The sequence below is a fragment of the Ammospiza caudacuta genome, chromosome 6 (genome assembly GCF_027887145.1).
Source record: "Ammospiza caudacuta isolate bAmmCau1 chromosome 6, bAmmCau1.pri, whole genome shotgun sequence".
Classification (NCBI taxonomy): Eukaryota; Metazoa; Chordata; class Aves; order Passeriformes; family Passerellidae; genus Ammospiza; species Ammospiza caudacuta.
Window position 1 is genome coordinate 1,254,170 of NC_080598.1, and position 21,061 is coordinate 1,275,230.

General features: G+C 39.3%; 1 protein-coding gene across 2 annotated transcripts in view; it reads left to right on the forward strand.

Moving 5' to 3' along the window:
* The window catches only part of IMMP1L (inner mitochondrial membrane peptidase subunit 1), a 32,696-nt gene that overhangs the window by 8,743 nt on the left and 2,892 nt on the right, over positions 1–21,061 (forward strand). The window contains exons 2-6 of one of the 2 annotated variants that reach the window (XM_058806731.1): positions 5,099–5,230; positions 6,366–6,454; positions 7,020–7,146; positions 18,694–18,804; positions 18,890–19,103. In XM_058806731.1, the coding sequence (XP_058662714.1) occupies positions 5,126–5,230; positions 6,366–6,454; positions 7,020–7,146; positions 18,694–18,804; positions 18,890–18,964 (507 nt within the window). In that variant the 5' untranslated portion in view covers positions 5,099–5,125 and the 3' untranslated portion in view covers positions 18,965–19,103. Of the gene's footprint in view, positions 1–5,098; positions 5,231–6,365; positions 6,455–7,019; positions 7,147–18,693; positions 18,805–18,889; positions 19,104–21,061 lie in introns of those variants that run through there. The other variant, XM_058806732.1, reaches the window with a different exon arrangement.

The following is a 21,061-nucleotide window of genomic DNA, read 5'->3' on the forward strand; positions in this document are numbered from 1 at the left end:
TGAATATTTTGGCATCCCTCAGAGGCCCATGTATGACCATGCCTGTGCTCAGCTCTCTGGATTTCACTGTTCAGCAAAGAGGAGTGAATGGAGCTGCAGAGGAGGACAAGCTTTGGAATGCATCTGGCCATTAAAGCAGCGTTTTATTCAGGGTTGTGCAAGTGTTAGGAGCTGCTTCCCAAAGGTAAATAGAACCAGTGAGAGCTACCTGAAATCTGTGTTGGGAAATTGCTCATTCTTGTCTGTAGTCTCTGGTTATTTAACACCAGCCAATTGTGTTATGTTTACAGGATTAAACTCCTTGTCAGCTTGAGATCAGCAGCTGAAGGAGCTCTTGTTGGAGACAAACTGCCAGTGCCTAGTAGAGATAATGTGTAAAAATGTAATCTCTTGCAGAATATCACCAAGCTTGCTCACATTTGCCAGACCAAGTCCAGTGTTTCTTCCAGAGTAAAGCAACAGCTGGAAATAAAAAGCAATTCTTCTGATCTCCAGCACAGAGGGACCTTTTGAAAATGGTTCTTTGTTTTGCTTTAGATGTGTTCAGAATCCTCAGATTGAAATTCGAATATTTAAAGCATTTAGTATATTTGTATATTCATATATATATATTTAAAACATATTGTATATCTAATATGGGAAGCATCCAAATAAACAAGATATACACCCTTTGCTCTTCTAGTACATGTGACATCAGTTTCATGCAGAAGTTTTAAAATAATAGTTTAATATAAATAACTGTTCAAACATAAATATTTAAATGGCCTAGTCAGTGTGCAATTTTTTCTTTGGTTTGGGTTTTTGGATTGTTTTTTAAAGTAATCTCAGAGTAATTCTGTGGGAAAGAGATGGTGGAAGTTATGTGTAGAGAAAGGTCTCTGGTTAGAAGTGGAGAATGTTGGGAGAAGAGTTTCTGTTGAGGAAGGAAAAACTGATAATCTCTCACTACATACTCAATGAAATTCCAGAATTGGGAAACATAATATAAAGCAAATGTGACCGGAGATGTTTTATGAAAGTGAAAAATCTGTTTAGTGTCAAGTGCAGTGATTTGTTTAGTCACACTTTCAGTGCCTGCAACTTTGATTTTCCCGTATTTAAAAATTCTTCACCACATCTTAAATTGTCCTACACAATGCCATTGGTCTTCTGGAAATGGTAAAGCTGCTCATTGATTTTCTAATTTTATTATATAGACAATAATTGTAATCCAAGATTACAGCAAACAAGATGTTAATTTCTAGACAACCTACGTACATTTCCCTCAGAGCGCGGGTGCTACAGAAGCAAAGAGTACAAAGAGAATACCATTTGTGCTATCCTCACAGGAGCTGTCAATAAAAGATGTAATAGGGGATTTAGGAATCTGGAAATGGCCAACTAATTTATGTGAATCTATTTTATTTCAGCTAGAAAGCCCAAGCTCTGTTTCGTCTGCACTGCATATTGCAGAGCACAGGCTGTCTATAGAAAACCAGGCGGCTGCATATGGATAGTCCCTTGATATCATTCACTTGCTGTGTAATCTTATTATGCAAAGTTCTAATCTTCACCTAGAATGAATGCCTCTGGGTCAGAATATAGTCATATCAGGGTTTTTGAGGTCATGTTTTGTGATCCTTAGCTTATTCTTCTAAGTAGAGCTGGGATTTAAAGAGTATTCCCCAGACACTGGCAGAGATAGACAGCAAAACCTGCTGCCTTTTTGGAAGACAAGACCAACATGAGGTCCCTGGTAGGATTAAACTTGATTTGTAGCTGTAGGATTTTTTAACAGATGTATTATTGGACAGGGAATAGGGGGCCACCAGCACAGCGAAATTGGATCACAATTGGCATTCTCAGGGAGTCCGCTGGCTGCTAAAACAGCAGCTGCATGTGGATTTGACTTCTTTCAGGTGAAGCGACTTCCAGTCATTTGGAAAGGATGGGATGAAAAGGAACCTTGGTGATAATTTTGATGTCTGCAAGATTTAGTACCAATGTAATGGGATTATCGGTAACACCTTCGCCGCAGCAAAAGCCACCTGGCGCTATAACTGGCAGCAACTGAGAACTAATCCTTTCCCATCTCTTGGATGTCATTCATGAGGCTCAAAGTGGTTTCTGCCCTGCTAGCTGTGATTAATTTTATAAACAAACAAACAAAAACCCAATGATGAAAGCACGGCTATGGGCGGAAGAGGGAACAGAAGATACTTGTAATTACATTTTGCATTTTATTTGCTGTGTGTTTTACAACTATACCCTTGTGGTAAAATAATGAAATTGTGTTCTCTGTGATAAATATGGATGTGTGTGTGACCTTTTTTAACCAGTGTTGATTTTGGTAGAAATTTTTCAGCTACCTGCTACATGATATTAGGTAGTACCTGGAGGTAATTAGGTTTTAAGCCATTCTGCAATAAGGATGTTTACACCACAGAGCCATTCAGTTTTCAAGGGGCCTGTGACTTAAATAATTTGTTTTATTGTGCTTAATGGTCTTATGTTTGATCTGGTGGAGTTGCCTGCCAATGGTACTTTGTATTAAAATTGTGTGATGTGGAAAACTGTTTACTTCCTTGTGATCAACAATATGACGTTGTTTCAAAAATAGAATGATATGAAGTTCTCAAAGGAAACAATTATATTTTAACAATGATACTTTTTAACAATTATAATTTAATGATGCTCAAGTTAATTTTTTCTCTGTGTGGCTTTTTTTTAAAATAAACTAGTTTGGTCTGGTGGTTTTTTTACTAAACTTGCTACAACCAATTATTAACTAGAAGTCATTGCTTAAAATGACATGGAAACTTTTAGGATTTTGGTTATTGGAAATTAATATTAGATGTCTAAAGATGAACCTTAATGTTTAAATCACCCTCCCATCCTCAGGAGGTACCTTGCTAGGGTCAGACTGTATAGTCCAGGTATATATGTGTCTTCATTTCAAATTAACTTTCTTGAGTAGTAGTCAAAAGCTTTTATATAAAGCTAAGAATATTTTGATTGTTATCATAAAATCTGATAAGCTTGAACATTTAAAAAAATCCTTTGTACTACATTTATAAGAAGGGGTTGGTGAAATCTATGTCTCAGGTGTTAAGAATTTATTTTGAGAGAACTGGGAACAAAATTTGAGAGCTCTTCACTCATGTTCTGTCCTTGTGGTTAGTTTTTTCCCATGGCAGCTCTGGCAGCAGGCAAAGCTCACTCTGAGCCCTGAGTGTCCCTGAGTAGCTCCCAAATCTACTCACAAGCATCCCAAGGAAACACGTGTCCAGGGTAACTGTCCCTAGGTTTGTGTCGCCCAAAATCCATAAGGAAACAGTCACTTTGTTACAATCACTTTGAAACCTGTTTTCTGACATGTATTGCCGTTGTTTGGAGTTTCATAATAAAAATCTTTTAGTGCCAACCTGACAGCTGGTGGCATGGGAGGCTTGCACATTCTTTTGAATGCACAGTTGTTACTGTTTATTTGTCCCAGATTGATCTGTGTACTCTGGGCATTGTAATGCATTGTTTGCTTACCTGCAATACCCACAGGTGCCTAAATTCTCTGCAATCTTAATATGGTAATGTCACTATAGGACACGAAATAATACCACGTGCACATGCTGCTTTGTTCAAGGTAAAAAGAGACTTTTTAATTTCTGATTCCAAGATTTATAGGTTTTCAAAAGTGCCAGTGGATTGGAGGGTGACAGTGCCACCTCTTCAATGACACTGGACAAGCCAACAGTCCATCAAATTTCTCCTCCTCCATAAAAGAATGCAAAACAATAAGTTATTTACACAAAGTGTGTGAGAAAGTTAGTAACAACAATGCAAACATCAGAAGGCTCAGAAAATCTTAAAAAATCAGGGCGACAGTTAATGTGTTAATATAAAGTTTCTGAATAGCATGGGGCAAAAATAGTGGATACTTCTGCAGTATTTTTCTTTCTTCCTGAACTGAGAAGCAATGTGAGGCTCCTTTCCAGCAGGTGCTGTTAAGAACTAGTGATGATGGACTTCTCTCAGATAGTTGTGCATTCACCTACTTCTGCAACTCAGATTCATCTGCTGTGCCTCCACCTTCCTTTTGTCCCCTGTGTCACAGCTCTGGGCTCTCAGTGTGTCTGGCCTAAGATAAGGCATTGGTTGGTGCTCTGAATTGAGAAGAGCCAGGCACCTGTGTGCCTCCCCAGGATGGATTCTGCTGAAAGTGCATTCCCCTTCCAGGGGAGCTGTTCCAATTCCAGTTCCTGCATCTGCCAATGACACAATTCAAGACTTTTCTGTTTGCCATTGTATTTTGGGTCATTGCTGTGATAGTGAATGATGAATCACGGCTTGGTTTAAGCTGTTCTAGTGCAGAGAAGTTTATGTAGATAAAAAAGAAAAGGACCTCTCTTTTGGAACTTGTTAGAGAATATTTGCTCCCAATAATGGTTGTCTTTGGAACGTAGTCAGGCAAAACTCCCATTAAATTCTTGTGAGAGTTGTGAAAATAAATCCATGCACTTTTAAATTCCTTCATTTCATGAGTGAAATGTAGAAGAAAATGTCTCTATTTAATTTTGAAATGGGCATATTTTACACAGCATTTTTTCCTTTTCTTCTTTTCAACGTAGTGTATTTGCTCAGCAAACTCTATCGACCTCTCTTAGGAAAAGAGGGAAATCTTGCAGTGGTTTTGGTTCATGAGAAGGCAACACTGAGTTTAAGGGGAAGAGGTTTTTTTTTGCTTCAATTACTTCATTATGTTTGTTTTCCACTTCCTTAAGCGTAACCACCAAATTGTGGTACGGAAATATTTTATTTTGATTAGCATTGTAGGAATTGGATCTCCCAATCGGAGTTGGACTTGAATACTTGGGGAAGGGGGTCAGAAAATGTTTACAGGCAAATGTCCTGCAGAAATTATGGCACTGTGCTACAGCTGAGAACAGAAGACCTGATGCCTCATTTCTCTATGCACCTCTTCAAGTCTGTCTGATTATTTGTTGGGATCATTCCACTGTTGGGTTTTTTTTTAATCTTGCCCACCTGTTACACACTAGAGATGGGTTTGTAAATGTAGGATTGCTTGTTCTCCAGTGAATGATCCTCTTGTGTTTTGCTGCAGGGCTGCTGGGCACCGTAGCACTGTAGGATGCTTCGCAATGCCCTAGGAAAAGCCTGCCGGTTTCTGGGCTACACGGTGCAGTATGGCTGCATAGCACACTGTGCCTTCGAGTACCTTGGAGGGATTGTTGTGGTAACTCTTCTTTTTCATGACATTTAAAAGGAGATAAAACTGGAATACTGACAGTTTTCTGTGTGATGATGCCAGTATTTCAGGTTTTGTCATTTAACACAATTTATGGGAAGGGGCTCCAGCCTTTGCGAAGGTTATTTGTACTTTGTGTTCTGATGTGTTATTGCTCAAGGTATCACTGAAGTAAACGGGAAACTCTGATTAAGCCTTTTGCACAGAGTCCATCCTTTAAGAACCACTGGAGTCAGTGATAGGAAATGCCTTTTTTTCACACTCTGGCCAAATTTTTGGGTGTTTTGTGCTCCTTGCCTCTCCTCCCCAGGTCCTTAACCTGGCAGATACTCCTGCTGGGCATGGGGGAGTCTGGCTGTGAGCTGCTCCTGCAGCTTCTGTGATGGTTCTGCGTCACAGAGAAGAGAAAGGGGTAAGCTGGTAGGGCTTTGAGCACTGCTCCTAAAAATTTCCTGGAGATGTAGTGCTGAAGGGAATCAATGAGGGCCTTATAGCACCTAGTGCAGCTGAGGACCAACCTCAAGGAAATACAGAACTGTAACAGAGTTAGAGGTGTGTTGCAAGGCTTTGCAAAGGTTCTTCAGGGTGAGAGAGATAGACGAGAATTTTGACTCTATGATCAGAAGGCTGGATTTATTATTTTATGATATAAAATACATTAAGACTATACTAAAAAGGAATAGAGAGGAAAGTTCAGAAGCTGCTAAGCTAAGAATAGAAAAAGGAATGAATACTAACAGAGCTCTCTCTGATCTGTCTCAGAGAAGGCTTGTCTTTGATTGGCCCTTAATTGTACACAAGTAACGTGGACCAATCCAGGTGCACCTGTTACATTCCACAGCAGCAAATAACTATTGCTTACATTCTTCTTCTGGGGCCTCAGCTTCCCAGAGGAAGGAAAAACTCTAAAGAAAAGATTTTTCACAAAAGATGTCTGTGACAGAGGTGCTCTGGGGGCTCCCCTCAGCTTTGAAATGCATCACACATTCCATGGAGGAGCTCACTTTGAGTTCTCTACATTCCACCTTCTCTAATTTATTAGCATATCATTTAAATGTAAGTTTATTTTAGAAAGAAGCAGTTTGAAACAGTAATTTTTTTCTCCTTTCTTTTTCATTTGCAGTGCTCTGGACCTTCCATGGAACCAACCATTCAGAACTCTGATGTTGTCTTTTCAGAGAACCTCAGCCGCCACTTTTACTGCATCCAAAAGTACGCTGCTCTCTTGGGAGCACATCTGACATTGCCTCTGCCAGGGCTTGCCAGTAACCACCTTCTGCCCTTGGTTTTTAGTGTATTTTTCTGCTTCTAACTTGTCATTTTTCATGGTGTCTAAAGGATCTTGAAGTTACCAACAGCCCAATGAACAACTTCTCAAAATTGTTTGGATTTAGTCTGTTGTCACTGTTGCAGCTTCGTCAAAAAAATAGGAAAAAGTCCTTTTTTTCCTCCCCTGAATAATTCTAATGAGTGAATGTGAACTTCTTCCCTAAGCAGTTTGGTCTTGAAAACCAGCTATGGGTATTACTTGTCTCAGGTTGTAGTCTTAAATGTTTCATAAATGATCTCAATAACAAAAATTCAGTCAACTTTTAAAACTCTGTGAAATTACACCTGAGTAAAACTGAAGAAACTAAAATTGTACACAAGAATTTTCAGCACAACGGACTATCTTTAATGGGTGTGAATATTTTTGGAGTAGATATGTGGTTGCTTATGTACTCAGTTAGTTTGTAACTAGAGTTCTTCTGTTTGTTTTTTTTTTTTTTCCTCTCAGAGGAGATATTGTAATTGTGAAAAGCCCAAATGACCCCAAATCAAATATCTGTAAAAGAGTAATTGGCTTGGAAGGGGATAAAGTCTGCACAAGCAACCCTTCAGATTTCCTTAAGAGTCACAGCTATGTAAGTATTAGAGTTTCTTCCTATGTAAATTAATGATTACTTAAGTAGGCCTGGTGGTCTGTAAAGGATTTGCAATATTTGAGGATAATAATAAATCATAAATTATTAATAAATTATTATTCTTAATTATGTACAGTAAAATGTTGTACTTTTAGACTGTTTGTGCCAAGCTGTCTTCCTCTGCCTTTTGTTTCTGTAGCAACTGTAGACAGATAACATTTCTGCTGTGCCCTTTGGAAGAATACTCTGAAATTCTCTGCATAAAGTGCAGTACAAAAGAGAGGTGCAGGTGTTGGTGTTCAGGCAAAACTGTTCCTGCATTTTAAACACTAAGAAGTGAATATTTGACTCTGCAATAGCTTTTCAGATTTTTCTTTCAAAATTATACTTTAGTGTATATTTCAATGTAGCAATATTTTAATGTTCCTCAGTATGGTTGGAAAAGTAGAAATTTTCCTAACTTGGCCAAAAAGTCAGGTGATGCAATGAAAAAGGAAAAATAATCTCAATGTTCATTTGTCCTTATGCAGATAGACTTCACAGAAGTTTGGGAAGATCAGTGACAAAATGTTTTTTAGCAACTTTTTTTAGGCCATCATGAGAAAAATCCTCAGGAATGATGATCAGAGAAGAATGTAGGTTTTTTCTTGTCCTAGAAGTGTGTTTGACTGTTACCTCCATTCAGCACTTGTGGAGCCATCAGATATTCCCAGGTGTTTTGAATCTTTAAACAAAGCTGGGATTTTGCCCTTTCATATCCACTCCATCCTCAGAATAAGAAGAATGAGCACATGGCCAAAGTCCTGTGCTGAGAAGGTGGAGAATTTTATGGAACACTCCTTGCAGGCAGCTCCAGTTTGTGACACACAAATCCTGTAAGAATTTAGCTTCCATAAAGGCAGCCTCCTTCACCAGGGAGCCTCCAGCTAGCATTGCTTCATTTGTATTGAGCAGCTGAAGTGGAGTTTGGCTTTACTTAAAGCAAAAATTCTTGTTTAGCACCAGGAAGTAAGGACATGAGTCATACCCTGCTCTGAGGGTTTGAATTTGTTCCTTTCACTCCAGTGTTGAGGCAACACACCTTGGGCACCTGCCTCTAACCTGCACTGCTGCTGTCATGCCAGAGCCCCTGGAGCTGCTGTTCTTAGACTGTGCTCACTTGTGGGCATAAAGAAGCAGCTCATTCTCTGTTACATTTTGAAGGAGAGGAGAAAACATTTAGTTTTTCCACAAATCAAATTGTGTTAACCGTTTAACCAAGGAAAAATCCACCAAAACCCCCAAAGAACACAAAGCCACCTTTCTCACCAAGTTAAAGGAATCCTGTAGCTCTGGTGGAGCTCATGATTGTGATGGAATACACATTTCCCAGAGGAGACCAACCTGAACTCTGTGTACACTGACAGAAGACACAAACTGCATTTCTCTGAGCATCTTTTTCCTCACTTGTCTTAGTCTTGAAAAGGAAGTTCAGGAAAGATTTGTACTTAAAACAGGATATCAGCTTTTCTGGAAATGCTGAAGTGACCAAGTGAATATTCAGCAGAACAATTTCTGCCCTAGTGCAGGGTTTCTTGTCTCCAGTTTTAATCCAAAATATGAGGAGAAGGAGCAGATGGGGAATGCAGAGTCCATTTCCTGTTTTCATAAAGGCTAATGTGTGGAAATACAGACAAGGGACAACCTTTTGTAATTCTTACACCATAAATTGTATCTAGGAGGAGAAATTATCTAAATGGAAGTGCTCTTGTGCCTGATACCTGTTTTCCTTCTACCTTTAGTGCTTGGTAAAGAGGTAGATCTTAACATCTGTTCAGGAGAGATTTCCTTTACAGAAGTATAAATTCTCAACGTGGATATCTGTACTTTATGTTCATAACTGAGGCTGGATTACTCACCAAGTAAAGTGTTGGGGAGGGGAAACATGCCACGTATTTATGTTTAGGCAGTTGCCTCATCAGATTCCTTTTAGTGAATGCACTTTTAACTCAAACACAGAATTCCTCACAGCAAATAATAATGGCAGCAGATGTACAGAGAACTGGCTGTTTTGTTGATACTTGCCTGAGGTGGATTTTGGAAAAACAAGATTGTCCAAGCTGAGGAAAGGCCTGGGCTGTGGTTCCAGCTGGCCAGGAGTGCTGCTGGGGGGTCTCTGTGCCAGGGGAAGGTACCACTCCTTAAGTGAGCAAAGCCTGAAAAGTGTCATGAGTTTTGCACTCTATCTTTGGCTACTGACTGCCTTTTTCCAAACAGGAAATCTGAGTGGTGTGTGAATGCTGTGACTGCAAAGTGTGTAAGGTCAGAGCAGTCTTTGTTTTTATTACAGTGAGCTGCTCAGCTTTCCTTGAGGGCTTTTCTCCTATTTTGGGAAGTTTCTGTCATGTCTGCAGACTTACACAGTAAATGGGAATATCAGATGCCAGCAACATTGCCAAATTAGGCAGCTCAGACCCCTGCTTCAGTCTGTGCTGCTGATTGCCAACTAGTGGATAGGTTTTCTGAGCTAGCCAGCTCCTGGAGGTGGCAGAGTAATGGCCATACAGTGGGGAAATTATCTGTAAGCACCTGCTTTAGATTTGCCCCAAAAGGAGAATCCTTAGGAATTGTTCTTAGTCTGTATTGACTGTGTCATTGGTAGTGTTGGCATATTTTACATCATTGAAGTTTGGGATTTCTGTGCTTAGCAGCATTGTCACACACAGTGCTTACCCTGAAGCCTGAGAGAATGCTAAAATCAGATCCTATTGAGGTGCTGGTTCATTCATGAATATACTCAGGATGCCTTTATGTGTATGGAGAACTCTGTTTACAATTTACTCTGTGTAAAATTACACAGATGAGATACATTTTTGCTGCAAACAACCAAGGAGATACCTGGAGATTAAAAAAAATCCAAACACAACAGACCAACCTTCCAAGCTATAATGAAAAGAAACAAACAAACAAACAAAATCATACATGAGCTGAATAAGTTGTTCTGAAAAGAGGTATTTCAGCTGAGCAGAAATGCACAGCAGCAGTGGCAGTTAAAATACTCTTGCTGCTCTATTTAACTGAAGGAACACATCATAAGAGAAAATTATTTATGTCAGAGTGCACTGAAGCTAAAGCTGTATCAGAAACCTGTCTTTGATGGAGTTGGAATTACAGGCTGATGGAACTAATGCCACATATAAAACTGAGTGTATAAATTAGGCCTGTGCTGAAATTACAGTTTAAGTACATACTATTGGAGTTTATCTGTAGAACAATAATTAGGGAAATTTTCCTATTTACATGAAAGTATAATGAAATTCCTTTTTTAAATAGGCTGCTATGGTATTAAAAAGTTAGGAAAAGATAGTTTTCCTTTTTTTTATATCTGATATGGAATGTGAGCATTAGGCCGGCAGTTTTGCAGGGCTCTTCTTTGGTTTTGTGCTAAATGTACATTTATAAATAGAAACAAGTGTATTTGCTGTAATAAACATTTAAGAATGCATAACGTATTTTTTCTCTAACAGAGGCAATGTAGTATGAACCCAGAAGTTAAAAAGGTAAAGCACTAATGCTGTATTCAGAACTAGTTTCACTTATTAAGAGATATCCTATTTCATTCATTTAATTATATGTGGTATGAACCCAGAAGTTAAAAAGGTAAAGCACTAATGCTGTATTCAGAACTAGTTTCACTTATTAAGAGATATCCTATTTCATTCATTTAACTATACAGCGATTAATGAGGATTAATAAGGAAATTAATCACAATAAACCCCTGAAATGATCCTAAAAAAACCCTACATCTGAAAGGTTATTTTTCATATTTAAGCTTTTATTTCCCATTTAAAAAACCCTTAATACAGGTTTATAATTCAGTATAATATAGAGTATCTTATTGCTCTGTTTGAATTTGCTTTCATGCCATTTACTTTAGCTTTAATTTCTTCACGTACCATATGTTCTTGTGCTGCAGCTCCTATTTACAGTGTGAAAAAGTGAGGGCTAAACCATCAGAATCAAACAGCTTATATGTCATAAACCACCAATATGCTGAGCCTTTGAGGCACTTAAACAAAAGTAGTCCCTAATAATGTCACTTAATAGAGGCAGAGTCTGTAAATAAGGAACTGCCCCAGTGATAAAAAGCTGAGATACAAATCCATATCTCAGCAACACCGTGCTGGTGATCAATCAGTGTTTGCCTTGTGCTGCAGCAAAATGAGCCTTGCCACGGAGATGGCATCTCCTCATCCTGTGGGAGCTCCAGAGCCAACAGCATTCCCAAGATAATGCACCCTGCTGTGTTTGCACAGGGCTGGGAACTCTTCAGCAGCTCTTGGCTAATGCAAGCCAAGCAAGTAAGAATATAATGTGGGCACTAAGGATAACATAATGGCAAAGCAAATGACACAGGATTGGAATCACAGGGTTTCAATACACCCTGCAAGACATTGAAAAGTGGTTTGGTATTTCAGAGCACTCAGTACTGTTGGATAGTCATTTTAAGGTATCCTAAATAGCAATTAAAAATAAACCTAATGAAAACACCACTTCTTTTCCCTTTGCTCTAAGTAACTTAATATTTACACTCATGGTTTAGTAGTTCACTGAGTAAGTTTCAGTAGTTGCTGATATGGAAAATGAGTAAGGTGTTTTCTTGCTCCTCCTTAGCTCTGAGTGTTCTAGAGGCTCAAGAGAAAGTCATGCCATAATTCTAACCAGCAGCTGTGCTGAATGTCTGTGGGAGAGGAGAGCTCCTTTGGCATATTTGCAGATGGCTCTGTGTCCCACTACAGAGAGTTCGTGACTCATGCTTACCTTGAGTTTTCTGAGAAGTCGTTTTAAATCAAAATTCCGATCTGTTAAAACAAAATTGTTCAAGAGAAAAGAAACACAAAGGATTTTGTCAGTCTAATTCCCAATATTTCCAGGATTTCTTCTGCTCAAGTGGCTTGGCCTTTGTACCTTTGCAGTTTTGGTTTGGTGATACTTCAAGAACATAGAAGTAGCCACATTTTATGATTCTGTTGCCCCTCTTCTCAAAGTTCAGTAATAACTTCTGGGAAGCTGCTCAGGATTGTGAAACCAACTACTTGGGACTCAACTGGAGCTTTTGAGCACAGGTTTTAGTCTGAGTGTGCCAGCTGTGCAGGAGAGATTCGGGTCCATGCTGATGGAGCTGGCAGACAGGATTCCTTAGCCCTGGTAATATTATTTATCAGCCCCTGCTCTCCCAGGCTGAACTGCAGACCTGTGAGTACAGAGCATTATTGCTGTCAGAAAGGTCTCTGCAAACTGTTCAGTAATCTTTGATGGATTTGTAATCAATATTTTCTTCTAAAAATCTAAGGCTAATAAGAATCTGGACTGGTCAATCACAGGCATATTCTGAATTTTTGTTTAGGAGTTTCTAAATGTAGCTAGGAGATTTGGGTCTGAATGTTTTGGCCTAAGACATGAACCAGTTAGTTTTAATTTTAACAGATAATAGTTTTAGAAAAGGAAAGATGATTTACAATTTAAATTTAGGGTTGCAGCTAGAGGTTTTAGAGAACAGATACATAGCTTTTCCAGCTAATTGAGGTCTGTGTATTTAACAAAATTATCTAGATCTCAGCATTAAATATTTTCAGCAGTAAACAATGCATGCAAGTGTTTGAATTATTCAACACAGTTGAAAACTTTTGGAACAGGTAGAAAATGATACTAAGAGATATCGGATATTTTTCTCATATTTGACTATCAGATATTTTTCTCATGTTTGACAGATAGTTTTCTCAGATATTTGACTCCATAGACATCTCTGATATGAAAACCTCTCCTATTAAGCTGTGGGTGTAGTGCTCAAACCTTTAAAGTTCCATGTAGTCAAGCTCAGGACAGCAGTAGTTACTCCTACATTACACAAAGTTTAGAAGGAGCAGCAGTGATGAAATCCCAAAGACTGAAATGACCAATGAGTGCTCTGACAAGTCAACGTAATAGCTTACCCACATTTTTCTTGCAGAACAACATCCAACTGGTGTGCTTTCACAGTAGAGAAAAATATCTTAAAATGTCTTAGGAATTCAAGCCTAAGTTAATATTCCTTAGTTCCCCTGTGGTGTGTGAGTTAACACTGCAGCTTATGTGATTTTAATATTGGTTAATATTTAATTTCAAAACTTAGGCAAGTCTTCATATCTTACCTTTTTAGAAATCTTCTACTAAAATTACAAATGTCGTTGTAGAGAGAATGAATTCATAATATAAATATGTAATCACAATGAATTTGATTTTGTATAAAAACACATTAGAGTTTCACTGTCATCCTCTCTAATAACAACCTGGACCAACATCATAATGTCTTCTTTTTAAAATGTGCATTTAAACAAACTGGGTCAAGTACATTATGTCTTATTCATAAGCAGCTTAAACTGTTCAGCAAGTAGAAGGAAAATGCTAAACTCTTTGGAAGTACCTATAAATTTAAGATAATTTATAAATTCATAAATTTATAAATTTAAGGTAAATTAATTATTTTATATTAAGAAATATTAAATTGCAGGTAATTCAGCCTTTTAAGGATATATAGAAGATGTTGATTTAACATCTGCTATGCTGTTAAGGTTCCAGTGTGGTTGCTGTCATTTCAGAGCTTTTTCAGCACCAAAAAGTAAATACAAATTCTTACCCTGATTCTGAAAATGTTGAGCTAATTAATGTAGTTGGGTTTTATACAGGTGGCAGCCTTAATATGAACAACATTTATGATAAACCTACAGAAACAGTGCCTGGAGCAACTGGATCATTAAAAAAAGTATTTGTTAAGCATTATTCAGTCTTGGTTCTGAATTAATAAATAAGGGATTAAGGAGTAGTTATGTGAGACTTTAAGTATAGAGTGATAAAACAAACTCCTGCATTTCTATAGTGTATATTTTATCCTAACTAGATGCAATTTACTTAAATAAGGCAATTTAATCAGTATTTAGTAAATTTGTCATTTGATATTGTAGAATCTTTCATCATATTTCACTTTAATCAAGCAAGGTAACACCTGTGGTTTATTCACAAAAGCTCCTTTTGTTAAATGAACACCCGCAGGCCATGAAGCAATTACATTTGTTGCTTGTACCAAAGTGGGAGGCACTTAAATAGACCTTAGTAGGGATAGATGAGAACTTGCAGACTTTTATTCTTTTGTCCAGCACTGAGATTAGTTCTTATCATAGCTCAAGAAGGAAGCCTCTGAACTGAAAAGATGGGAATTATTTAAAGTTCTTCTTAAGTTGGAAACTTTGATATTGCTGGAGGTGATGTGAATACCTGTGACCTTACAAAAGTTCAAACCTCTACTCCCAGCTGATTGTATGTGCTGATGTTTTTGGAGATTGCAAGACACTCATGTTTATAAGTGCCCTAAAATCACTAGCAAAAGCTCTCTCAAAACAAAAACCCTAAACCACAGAAGCCTGTTTTCAGTTTGTTGGGTTTGGGGGGTATTTTTGAGGCAGATAATTTAGTTCTGTTAGCTTTATTTGCAATACATTAGTTTCCTACTATGTTAGTTAATGCAGCACAGAGTTCTTATCTCTTGGGTTTGAAGATAATTGAATAATCAAAGAAAAAAAGTTTGGCATCATGTGAAGAGACCAAAAGAATATAATTATTTGATGATTCCCCCCTTTAAGTAAATTAATGTTTTATGCTGGTGAGCATGCATCAAACACCTGCCCTGTACTTCAGCTCTGCCACTTTAGTTGCACCACTGAGTAAACTCCAACAGTTCTGCAAGTGTTGCCAGTTTGTCTCAGTGACAGATGTTTATTTGGGGTGAAAGAGAATGAACTGCTGCCTCCAGCTCAGTTGTTGCCAGGGATAGTCTTGTTCTTGTGGTCTAGAGCCTGGGGAGGGAGCAGAGGGGTGTCTGATGGTGCCTTTCATTGCCACACTTTGAAGCAGCACTGCAGATAACCGGTTCTGCCTGAGAACAAGGGAGGTAAATCCTGGGATAATCTGCACAGAACAGGGGCACAGGGGCTGCTGAGGCACAGGGAGCTGCCTGCAGACACTCAGAGACAGCATTTCACAGCAGCCTGCCCTGCTCAGGAGTTGCTGCTTCTGCAGTCCCACTCGTTCTGTGAAAATTCAGCTGCTGGCCGTGTGAGACTTTGCCATCTTTAGTTCTGGCCTGTGTGTAGGCAGCTCAGAGATGCTGCCCAGCCCAGGGCAGTGCTTTTATCCCTCACCAGTGGGGGTTTGCACTCACTGTGCCTCTGTGATTTCTGTGCCATTTCTTGGATGCAGTTAACTTTCCTAAGAGTTAGGAATCCACTGCGTGTAGATTCCAAAATGCAACCCCTTGATCTGTGACACGAGTGGCTTTCCCTCTGCCTTGGGGTTTTCGGCAGCAGCAGCACATTGCTGTGCCGTTAATACATTCTTACTAAAAATACAGGTTTTTAACAGCCAAATTTTTTTTTTTTTTTGGTGAATATTATTCCCAGCTAGTGTGCTTGCAGAGCTTTGCAGTGTTTCAGATTGGGTCCTGGCCTCTGATATTCCAAGTGAACTATTCCCTGTGAGCAATCCCACTGAGATCAATGATGTGGTGTAGACATGGCTTGGTGCATAGAGGAGGATTCTGGCACTGGTCTTTATTTCAAAGGGGTTTATACTACTCTTGGGTTTTGTTTTTTTTCAATTAATGATTATTGCCTGTCACTGGTATTTGGTTTTACATTTTCCTGTAATTCTTGTGATTTTTCTTGTGAAGGGCCTAGATGATGGACAGACACTGCAAAGGTGCATTATCCCTAGATGAATCACACATTGTGACAGTACTCTTAATGCCAAATTCAGAGGTGTAGGGCCCAGTCATACCTTCCAGGGAGAACTGCAAAAATTACCTTAAGTGGTGAAGTTCAGGATGTAGGAAGACACTTCACTGTAAATGTTCTACCTGGAATGCAAAATGTGAACATATTGACTAGACAAACAATTATTCCTAGAACTGGAAGTAGTTTTATACCATTACAGGCAAAAGCAATTTATTTTCTTTTTTTGTAATTTTAGAGCTTGGTGGAAATATGGGAAGTGTTCTAGAAAGCTTTTGGATATACTTGAGTCACGAGTGGTTCTTTATTTTACACAGTAAAAGATGAGCATCACATTCTGCCTGGGAACTGGGAGAAGTGAGAAAGCACAGGATCCAGAACAGCACAGGGGGAGCTGGCAGGGAAACAGGAGCACACTGCAAGAAGTGTTGGTTTTGCAGCAACATGAAATGTTAGCATGGCTTTGCTTTCTAGATCTTAGTAATTCCAGCTTGTCCTGTTTGTGTGTTTGTTGTCACAGTGGCAGCAGTTTGGTGGCTGACTTGTTATTCCAGGATGTGTTGGACAGGGCAGTTTGCACCAGGAAGGTCAGGTGCTGCCTTGTACTGTTATTTGTACATGGGAAACAATCTCATGTGTGAATGTGGACACAGGGAGTGCTTTGAGTGAATCCACTGAACTGAGCTACCCTGCTGGACATCCTAAACATGGAATCTTTGAGGAAAACAGCAGTGACAGCACATGCTCAAACACAGACCTATCAAAAATACAAAATGCATGTTCTACACTGGTTGTTTGACTCCAGATAGAAGCTTTTGAAAATGTATAAATTGACTTCTGGTTGTTTTTTTTTGTTTGCAAAGCTGCTTGGGTAGGAGGAGGGCCAAAGTCGTGTAGCTGGAACCAGCTGGCCTTCCCAGAGGAAAGCCTTTGGTGCCTGTGCCAGGAATCTGATCAGCCTAGCAAGCAACAAAGGTGGCAGACAAGCTGAACAGGGAATTCCTGTCTGGAAGGACTGGGAGAACAAGCTTGGCTCAAGTAGTGGAACAGTTAAAACCAAAGGAGGTGGCATTCCTTTATACCTGGGGCAGGAGATGGTGCCAGTGGGTTTCAGAAGGGCTTAGACATTGCTGGGCACCTTCTGAAATGCTGAGGGCAGGCTTTGTGCCCTCTGAGAGACCTCCAGCACCTTTCCTGGTGCCACAGAAACACAGGGCTGCTTGGGAGGGATGGCCAGGCTCACAGATGCTCTCTGCAGTGTGTTTCCTCTGCCCAAGTGACCTGTTGTGTCTCAGTCCACAGCTGGCACATTTGCCACGGCTCAGCAGAGGGGCTGTGGCAGCAGTGTGCCAGCCTGGGATGCTGCTCCGGTGACAGGCGCGTGGCAGCATGGCCAAACAAGAGCAAGCCCAGGTGCCCAGGGAGTGTTAGCTGGCCAGATAGCTGCAGGTATCACCTGCAGTTTGCTCCAGTGGGACATCTGCATTTGTTCTTACTGGTTTACAACCTGCCTTTAGTCTGGAGTCTTTCACATTGTTTAATCTGTTACCCATGAACTCTCTCTTATGTAGGCTATTGCGTTTACGGTGCGTGGCTCAATTCTAAAACATTCATGCTACTTGTACTTTGAGTTTCCCTTGAAATTGTTTGTTTGTTTATTTAGTTTGTTTCCATATGTTTTTCCTCTGAATTGTGGTCGTAGTAATGTTTCAAGTAGATACTTCATAGTAATGTTTCAAGTGGCTACTTGGTTTGGGAAAAATAAATGTTTAAAGTCCATTGCTTCATTTAAATTTTCAGCCTGGTTTAAAATTTTAGAAACAAGACCCAATAAGAAACATAATTATGAAGTATTTTATTTGGTAACTTGAAAGAGGTTATTTGTATCTGAAACAATTTTAAGAAAACATTACAAAATAGTATCATATGTCTCAAGTAGATATCTTAGTTTAAGACTTGCAGGAGCAACTTTTTCACATATGAAAGCTTCATACTCTCATTTAGGTAACTATTACAGCTATGTTGCTATTTCTCATTTTGTCATTGAGTCAGCCAGTGAATGCCATGAATCCGTGGTATGTAATATAGTTAATGCATAATATATATGGGCAATGAAAGGTCTTTGTCATATAGTATAAGGTCACCATCATTAATTTTCAAATTATAAAAAGGGATTTGCTGTTTTGTGATCATCATTACTGCAATATAATGTGTTGTGGATTCTGCCTGCACATAGAATGAACTGTGATCTTAATTAGAACTTTGACAAGCCTACTCCGATAAAATGATGAGATTATTCGTAATTGATGTCACAATCAATTACCAGTTAGTTCATCATGAATCTACTAACAGGTCTAGCCTTGGTGCTGGCCCCAGGATGTTGATGAGTGTGTGGCTGCCCTGTTCATGCTGTTACTGCGACAGGAGGGCAGATTTTCAGTCAACATCCTAATGACCTCTTTTGAAGTCTATTAAATTAATGACCCTGTCACATTGGTCTAACCTCTTGCATCTTCATTTTGGGTTTTTTGTAGCAAACCATTGGTTTTTGAGCACATGATAGAACAGATACTTTGGAGCACTCCTTCTCATCCCTCTAAATCTGGCAGTGAGTCTCATAGACTCAATAAAATTTAGTTCATTACATGAAATACAGAGCACAGAAATCAGGAAAAACACTGTAAGGCAAACTGTGCTTAACACCATTCTGTTTGGGTTTCTTTTTACATTTCAATCTTGCTTATAGGTGCCTAAAGGACATGTCTGGTTAGAAGGTGATAATCTCAGGAATTCTACAGATTCCAGGTGCTACGGACCTGTTCCTTATGGGCTGATAAGAGGACGCATTTGTCTTAAGGTATGTGAATTTCTACTATCTAAAAACAGTTGCATTAATACATTTTTAATGAGTGGCTGTTAGGTACTGAAACTTGCCTCCCCAGCTGCCTGGCCACAGCAAATGGAAAGGAAAGCATGAACACTCCACCACCTGCTGTAAAAGGATAAATCAACAGTGACGGGGTTTTTGGAGGGAGGACTTTGGAGCAGCACTGAGCAGTTTTCACTGCTATGAAAATGGAATGAATTGTTTTGCGAGCAAATCCAAACATGATAAAACCACAAATGTACACACCTACGCCCTACTGCACAGAGGTACATTTCATCCTTACTTTGATTCTCTCTGCAAAATGATTTTTCACTGTTGTAGCTCTGTGGTCCAAAAAACAAAATGGAGGAAAAGATTCTCTTTCCAGACTTGCACATGTAGCCTGGCCTTGCTGCTTTTTAAACTAAAAAAATGCTTTAAATTAATATTGTACTGTATAAACCATCACAGTTTTTTCTCCTTTTGCTTCAGTAATTCTACAACTTTATTTCACACTGAATTATTTTTTGATATTGTCTGTGTTACTAGATTACTCTTTTACCAAAAAGAAGAAACATAACACAATTTCCTCTCCATAAAAAGTTTAATCTAAGAAATAGGGGAGTGTGTATTACACAGTTATGCACCTGCTTTTAGAAAGCTGGATTGAAAGTTGTGCATTCAGAACAATAAAAAAAGGTTTTCTCCATATACTTCAACACATCCACAAACCCATAATTTAGCACACGTGTATTACAAAGGAAAGATTAGATCTTTCCAATTAGCAAAGCCTTATATCCTTAATTTACTGTATTTATGAACACAATTTGGGACTTTTCAAAACAACCCCTTGGAGCTATTGAGCACAATCAGTAATTGCTTTCTAAAGCTCAGACAACAGGGCCCCCTCAGCCCTACTGGCAAATTTGGGGTGACTTCTGTTCCTCCTGGCTCCCATTTGCTCTGAGTTCTTCCCCGGTGTTTACTCAGAGCTCTGCCCCTTCTCCTGCTGTCTGCCCTGCCCTGGACACCAGAGGGGAAAAGGCTGGTTCCCAACAGGGCTATTTTTATGGCCCAAGTTTTAGCTTGAATTATTGACTGATAAGAGACAAAGGACGCTCATCTGCTGACACTCCTCTAATGAGAATGTGGCAGTAATAATGCAACTGAAAAAAGCATTTCTCCAAGCTGGTGCACAGGTACAGAAAAGCTGCTGCTGTTCACTGCTTTAATGTTAGCAAATACTGGATATATCAAGAAGCTGTGTGTATGGACAGCCAGAATCAGTCACAGGATCTCTCCACAGCAATAGATTTTGTGTCCAGCTTGTGCCCTGACAAGGAAGGTGTTTGAAAGACCTTAATGAAGTGACTGACAGGACTGAACCCTAAGTAAACTCTGTACAACGAGTGGAACTCACAGATAATTCCTATTGAAGCACTACTTTAGGAGTCCTGAACATTTTCTGTTAAAAAAATAATTATGCAATCACTTGATACTTAATCAAAATAATTTAACCAGATTTCACAGGCAGTTGTTTAATGACAGTGGCATAGAGTAATGATTATTCAAGCTTTTGTGAGATTTAAGTAGATGGTGCCTAACAAAAGCAAAAATGAATTTGTTCTTCAAATGAGTGTTTCTGATTGGGTTCTTCCTGATACCTCACATGAGCACAGAGTGCTGTTGCTCCTGTGTGCTGCTGCTGCACACTGCAGTCAGGGCAGCAGGTACAGCCTGCACAGGGCTGGCTGGCCACTGGCCAGGAAACCTCTGAGTGCTTTTAGTGCAGCCTGCTGCAGCTTTGGCTTCTCCTCCATCCAACAGTTTTTACTGCCTTCAGAATGGAAGTTTCTGTGTCTTTGTCTTACAGTGGAGCAGATGTAACAGTGCCTTTCAGTGCTAAGTTACTTTTTTAGGAATGGACACAAAAAACCCCAGATATAATTTGGAAGTCAGGGATTTCCACAGAAGAGAGTGAGCTTAGCCAACCTAGCTGGCTGCATTTGTTTAGCCAGCCTGTTCTTGGCAAAACATGAATGTTTATCTGAAGTTTAGACCAAGGGTTGGTGCAGCAGTTTTTAACCCTTACAGAAATACCAACACTTGATTCTTGTCCTGCCACTCCAAACACAAGGTCATGCCATAAAGGGGCTGCTGAAATCAAAGCAGCTGCAAAGTCAGGAAAAGCACTGGGAATCCCACTTAGAACTCGTGTTTCATGCTGTCCTAGGTAGGATATCCTGTG